Source organism: Portunus trituberculatus, chromosome 36, assembly GCF_017591435.1.
Source record: "Portunus trituberculatus isolate SZX2019 chromosome 36, ASM1759143v1, whole genome shotgun sequence".
Lineage (NCBI taxonomy): Eukaryota > Metazoa > Arthropoda > Malacostraca > Decapoda > Portunidae > Portunus > Portunus trituberculatus.
Window position 1 is genome coordinate 1,544,297 of NC_059290.1, and position 7,428 is coordinate 1,551,724.

General features: G+C 38.4%; 2 protein-coding genes across 3 annotated transcripts in view; both read left to right on the forward strand.

The window, feature by feature from the left end:
- The window catches only part of LOC123513533 (secreted frizzled-related protein 5-like), a 77,132-nt gene extending 70,424 nt beyond the window's left edge, over positions 1 to 6,708 (forward strand). For both annotated transcript variants that reach the window (XM_045270762.1, XM_045270761.1), the window contains 3 exons: positions 2,293 to 2,367; positions 3,096 to 3,337; positions 3,984 to 6,708. In XM_045270762.1, coding sequence (XP_045126697.1) covers positions 2,293 to 2,367; positions 3,096 to 3,337; positions 3,984 to 4,439 — 773 coding nt within the window. In that variant the 3' untranslated portion in view covers positions 4,440 to 6,708. The remainder of the gene's footprint in view (positions 1 to 2,292; positions 2,368 to 3,095; positions 3,338 to 3,983) is intronic.
- A 156-nt stretch (positions 6,709 to 6,864) lies between these two features.
- LOC123513534 overlaps positions 6,865 to 7,428 on the forward strand; it is a 6,788-nt gene continuing 6,224 nt past the window's right edge. The window contains exon 1 of the mRNA XM_045270763.1: positions 6,865 to 7,428. This exon is cut by the window's right edge and continues 955 nt beyond it. The gene's annotated coding sequence lies outside the window, so the exon portion shown is untranslated.

Below are 7,428 nucleotides of genomic sequence, written 5' to 3' on the forward strand. Positions count from 1 at the left end.
TTGCACGGGGTTGGATATATATATATATATATATATATATATATATATATATATATATATATATATATATATATATATATATATATATATATATATATACACACACACACACATATACGTATATAGGTTGTAGAAAAGCCACAAATAAAAATAACAGTTTTTGTATCATAAATTTAGCAGTAAGGATAAGAGAACTGAGGACAAGCCCGTCACGTATCTTAAACTACCTTTGCAGTATCACACCAGAAATCAGGTTAGGAAAACATTAACATCCTTGTTACGTAATTATTTACCAGATGTAACCTGTAGACTTATTTTTGTTGATACAAATACTATTGGATCTTTGTTTAGACATAAGGATAGGCTAAGTGATCCCTTCAGCTCTAACATAGTATACAAATTTTGTTGTCCCAGTTGTAAGACAGGGTACATCGGCTCAACAACCCGAAACTTGAAAATATGTATGGGTGAACACAATGGTATCTCCTTCAGGGCAGGCAAACGAATCTCAAATCCAAGTTTCTCTGTCACAAGAAACCACTCAAGAGTTAGATCATGCTTTTAGGGAACAGGATTTCAAAATTTTGTATAAAACCAAAACATTATCTGAAATGAGAATTGCTGAATCACTTTGCATATATAAACACAAGCCTAATGTTAATAGTCAAGAAACATCCATCCAGCTAACTGTAATTCCATTGTTTCATACCACGTCACATCCTTTGGTGGTTTTGTTTTAGGTTCTCTGGTTTTATTTTCTCTTAACTAATGGTTTTTTTTATAGTTTTTCTTAGTTTTTATTAGCTTTTATAAGATTTTTTTTTATTTATACAAATGACTAGGGAATTGAAATTTAATTTTATTAGAATTGTGTGGATCACGCAGGTGTGCTAGGTGTCGATGCCAGGACCAAGATACATAAGAGGAGTTTTCGTTGTCCAGGACCTCTTTGTCCCGGAGGTCTTGGAAGGGTAAACACGTTTCCCTCACTCACGCTCTGGAAGTGTTTCAGTGTCTGAAGATGGGATCACGTTTGTCCCGACACGTCGCTAGTGCTTGAATAGAAATGGTGATTTTATTGCAGCTTTTTCTTCAATGTTATATATATATATATATATATATATATATATATATATATATATATATATATATATATATATATATATATATATATATATATATATATATATATATATATATATATATATATATATATATATATATATATATATATATATATATATATATATATATATATATATATATATATATATATATATATATATATATATATATATATATATATATATATATATATATATATATATATATATATATATATATATATATATATATATATATATATATATATATATATATATATATATATATATATATATATATATATATATATATATATATATATATATATATATATATATATATATATATATATATATATATATATATATATATATATATATATATATATATATATATATATATATATGTATATATATATATATATATGTGTGTATGTATATATATATATATATATATATATATGTATATATATATATATATATATATATATATATATATATATATATATATATATATATATATATATATATATATATATATATATATATATATATATATATATATATATATATATATATATATATATATATATATATATATATATATATATATATATATATATATATATATATATATATATATATATATATATATATATATATATATATATATATATATATATATATATATATATATATATATATATATATATATATATATATATATATATATATATGTATATATATATATGTGTATATATATATATATATATATATATATATATATATATATATATATATATATATATATATATATATATATATATATATATATATATATATATATATATATATATATGAAATAATTTATTGATTGATCAGATCTGTTGATGAAGAAACGACAATAAATCTTTCGAGGTGAAGATGAAGATTGTTGAAAGAAATGTTCCTCATTTAGGAGCTTGGTGCGTTCTTATAGTGGTGTTGGTGGCAACGTGTGGCCGCGGCCTGTTGTGCTACTTAAAAAGTTCAATTCACTCAGACTTTTGTCATAATAATGTTTCGCTCTTAACTCTTGTTGGTATTTTTCTATGAGAGCAAAATTCATTTGTAGCCTCTGAACAACACTTTTAAAACTTCAATGTGCACTGAAGACCAAAATGGTGACAGAATATTGCTAACCCCGCAGATGACGAATGCCAGACCTGCAACCCCGTGGAGACCTACGAGAACATCCTGGACAACTACTGCCGCGCCGACATGGGTGAGTGGCGCCCCCAATCTTTCTCCCTCAGGGTGTGTGGCGTGTGCTCCTGCCGCCTGCCTGGTGAAGGAATACCGCTGCACCACCACACAACACACCTCCAAACACTGGAAGAAATAGGACATGTAGAACTTCCTTTTCTTCGTGAATTAAGGGTTTCATTGCTAAGTAAACGCTAATCAAGAAACACACACACACACACACACACACACACACACACACACACACACACACACACACACACACACACACACACACACGCCCGGTAGCTCAGTGGTTAGAGCGCTGGCTTCACAAGCCAGAGGACCGGAGTTCGATTCCCCGGCCGGGTGGAGATATTTGGGTGTGTCTCCTTTCACGTGTAGCCCCTGTTCACCTAGCAGTGAGTAGGTACGGGATGTAAATCTAGGAGTTGTGACCTTGTTGTCCCGGTGTGTGGTGTGTGCCTGGCCTCAGACCTATCCGAAGATCGGAAATAATGAGCTCTGAGCTCATTCCGTAGGGTAACGTCTGGCTGTCTCGTCAGAGACTGCAGCAGATCAAACAGTGAAACAGTGAAACACACACTGTATACATCCGTTTCCCTGTTCGAATTACTTACAAGGAATCTTAACACCTTTACAAAATCAACCACAACAAAGTGAGAGAGAGAGAGAGAGAGAGAGAGAGAGAGAGAGACATAACACTCCTTTGCTTCCTGACCTTCCTAACCCTTCCTCCTCCCGCAGTCATCAAGGCGAAGGTCAAACGGTATCGCAACAATAAACTTTTCCTGAAGAAGTCGAAGAAGGTGTATAAGATTCGAGGTGTTGAGGACGATCGGCGGGCACTGAGACGTCTTAGCTTGACGCTGACCGAGGAGGCACCCTGCTGCTCCTTCTCCCCCTCCAGGAAGTCCTACCTGATTATGGCTCGCATGCAGAGTTCCACCTTCGTGCCCACCTTTGTTATGATGGTGAAGAAGTCCAAGGTGAGTGTGGGACGAGAAAGGATTGAAGGCAGGGCGAGGAAATCAAGGAAAACTATGGTGAATGTGGGTGAGGGAAAGACTGATGGACGAGAGATATGTTAGGAAAGCAAGGATTGTTAGAGAGAGAGAGAGAGAGAGAGAGAGAGAGAGTGTGTGTGTGTGTGTTGGTATGGAAGTGGTGTGCAGTGATGGACGATGGTGTGGAATGTATTCAGGGATAACATTAGGGAAATCAGTTAAGCATCTAAAATATTGTTGTTGTTCATTCCCTGGTAAGTTGCTTGGTGTTTGTGCTTCACGTGTTTTATTGACACTAAAGCTTTACTCGTTAAGCATCTTCTGTAAAAAATGGAAGCCAAGACTAGACAAGATAAGTATATAGTCAATTTTGCAAAATCTCAAGGTTTACATAGTAAGTTACATTCTTTTGGGCTAATGCTCCATATTGAAATATTTGACTATAAAGTAAGAGAAATTGTAAAAAATTTATTTCAGCATAGCAAACTAAAAGTTCAAGTAGTCATAAAGGTCATCACACAATTGTTATTATAAAGTTATGATGAGGCATTAATTGTGATGCTTATCTGTGTGAGCCAGTCATGTTGTGTTGTGCACGTGATGACTAACGAGCCTTGCCTCCCTGCAGCCACTGCGCCAGGCCATGAGGACCTTCAGGCAAGGACTCAACTGTTCCGATCCTAACCTAATCAGTACCTTGGAGGGCACGCCGCTGAGCCCCGAAGGGCACGACTCCCCCACGGACTCCCGCCAGAGGAACTCCCTGCGCAGGTGCATCCCGCGTTGCCGGAAGAGGTGCCTCAGGAAGTGCAAGAAGTCACACTCGAGCACCTGTGCTGGGTCCTGCGGGAAGAACTGCCGCAGAGTGTGTCGCCGGCGAGGGACAAGGGGAGGGCAAGGACGTGGTAGGAGAGGAAAGGGGGGCAGGAATCGCCAGGGAGGCGGTGGTCACAGGCTTCTCGGACACGGCAACAGGCACGAGCTGCCAGAAGGCATGTTGCCTCTAGGTGACCTGGCCAGCGAGATTACTAACTTCGCTCCGCCGGACATCGAGAGGCCCCAGCCCGCCCAGAGGGAAAACTAGTGCCGCAGCAGTGGCCCACACAGCATCCCGGAGTGCAGCACAGCAAGGCAGTCCCATAGTCACGGTAGGAGAGGCAGGGCAGCAGTGTCCTGGCTTAGAGTTAGGTGGAGGCAGCGGGATGGAGGGCGGCACCACGGCGGCCTGGCTGACAACACCCAAGGAAAAGTTATCCAGTCACTCGTATGGAAGTAATAAAGTTACTTACTTAAAGGAATCACTTCCTGTATAGGTTTCCATGTGTTGCATGAATAGCTCGCATCAACAGTGTCTTGTCAAGGTAACAATGCCCAAGCATTGCATCATGTACTGTTCGTACTGTACGTCTCTCACGGAATTGCCAACCGCTAAAACTTACATGCGTGAGGTGCGTGTTTTGTGCGTCAATTAGACCGATCCTGAAGACAGAAACGACGAGGTTGCCCTTTTAAACCTCCCATTGATTGAAAGAGGCCCTTGGTTCCCTTGTAAACAAATAAAACCTTTATAGCTCTGCAGTTTTAAATACTGATTTCGTAAATGATGATTAATGTGAAGAATTTTATGGCCATACTGAAATTATCCATTTTTAAATCCGGTGTACAATCACTCCCGCTGGCTGCATCTTCGCGGCGTCTTTCATCACACGCTGGGACTGAAGATTGTTCAGTGCACCGCGCCACACTGCGCCTCGCTGTGGTAAAACAGCTAGGGTTTACTCAGGATCGGTCATTTGACGCTCAGAATCGCACCTTAATCCCGAACCCGCTGGCTCTGGAACACCAGCAGTGTGTATATTATCTTGTACATAGACGGAGTACTTCAAGGTAGTGTTGTAGTGGCGTTAGAGGACGTGGAGGGGTGGCGGAAGGCGGGGGAGGCGAGGCCAGGGTATTGCGGGTGGCCAGGCAAGACACCCCGTCAAAATACGTAGTGGCTAATTAGCTAACTAGGCGCCGCAAGTCTTACGATTTTCAAAGTGAATAAAGCAGTTATGATAAAGTAACTATTAAAGAAATCATGATTTGGAAGCCTTTGTGGTCATCGACTGCGAGTCACGGAAGACGAAGCTCGCACGGACACAGTTGGTTGTCACAGCTGTGTAGGGAAGAACAGTTAACAAGTAAGGTCTGAAGGTGAAATTCCTCATTGTAAAAAAAAAACAAAAAGCAACAACAATCAATGAGTCTGAGAAGGTACACAAATTAAAACGCCTGTAACAGGAAACATGTGCTGTCACGGCTAAAAGTTTGTTCACCTGCCGTATTCTTTTTCAATGAATGATCCGTTGCTTTCCTAACGCCATTCCTCCGCTGTGCCGCCTGTCACCTCACTAACCCTGAGACGTGAAGGCTTCCAAGGGAATCAGAGGACCCAGGAGTTAAGGAACACACTAAACACAGTGGAGATGAGAGCGTCTGGTTACAGCACTTCTGACCGCGACTGTACCTTCACGTACCGTAGAGCTGCACTGTACCGAATACTCACCACGAATACCAGATGAATGTGGACGCGAAATGGTGTTGTGAGTTCTTGTTTTCTGTTCCTTCGTCCTGTAATTCCGTGTCGTGGCAGCGTCTCCGTGTCGGCAAAGATGATGACGGTGGCAGCATTTCGATCCAAGGCAAGACTCACGGTGGCTTATCCTTAATTCTAAACTAAATATTCACTTTCATTTACATACACATAACGTCACCTTGGTGTCATTATCACAGCATTGACTCAGCATGATCATGTAAGTAGTATTGCGTTCTCTTCTAGGGGAGTATTATCTTTTATTATTATCATTGCGATTATTATTATTATTATTATTATTATTATTATTATTATTATTATTATTATTATTATTATTATTGATATTATCATTATTATTATTGTTATTATCATTATTATTATTTATTTATATTTGTTATTATTATTATGAACATATTCACCTCAGTGTTTTCCATTGCTAAATGTCCTTGAGAGTGTAGTATAGTTACCTCTCTACTCTTACTTTAGAACTTAGAGATAATCATATTACTATTTAGTGTACTGTACTGTAAGCAGGCTTGTAACTGTCATGTACTCCTTTGTATAATGTATGCGTGTGCGTGCGTGCGTGTGCGTGCGTGTATGTGTGTGTGTGTGTGTGTGTGTGTGTGTGTGTGTGTGTGTGTGTGTGTGTGTGTGTGTGTGTGGCTCCTGCAGGAATGAGTGTTTTAATCCCACAAAAAAAAAAGCTGTACCGATAGGCAAGTCACTAGTGAAGACTTGTATTCTGATGGCTGGCGATAAAATGGTAATAATAGGAGAAGGTCTTTCATTTCTTCTGCCACGGCGATACTTACTCCATGGACCTTAAGTAGCACCAAGGCACCACACTTCTTCAGGGACGGGGTGGGATGCAAGCAAGGGCCGGCACTACAGCAGGTTCAGAATATAATGGCTCTCTTCTGTGGCTCCTCAAACTGTGACTCATATTCTTCATTCTTTCGTTACTAGACAGACTTATCTTAGTACCTGTAACTTTTTTGACACTGTGGTATGCTCTCGTCAGTGTTTCTGTAGCTTAAAGGATAAAGTCAAGGTTCTGTTTTCCCTCTTTTTCTCTCCAGTATCGCCATGCAAACAGTTCTCGCAGCTCTAGGAAAGGTTGCCCTCAAGGAAAAGAATTAGACACATCGTCACGTTCTCTTACTTTCAACTGCCTAAGTGGAAGTTATTGGAGATTTGAAGGGCATTTTTACGATCCTTCTGATGGTTTAACAGTATTCTTTACTAACCAAAGGGAAAAACTTTCACGCCAAACCAGGAATTCACCTCTGTGATGCTGGACACTCATGCATACGAGAAAGCGAAGCATTTCAAAATACGGCCGTAAAAGAACAATTTCTCCTTGATCTCGAGAGATAATCGATAGTAATAATGATCAACGCGATATTTCCATAGTTCTATACATATATAGAAAAAAAAATCGTTAAAGCTTGCGATACTTTTTCATGGCAGTATGATTTTTTTATTTATTGTTTTT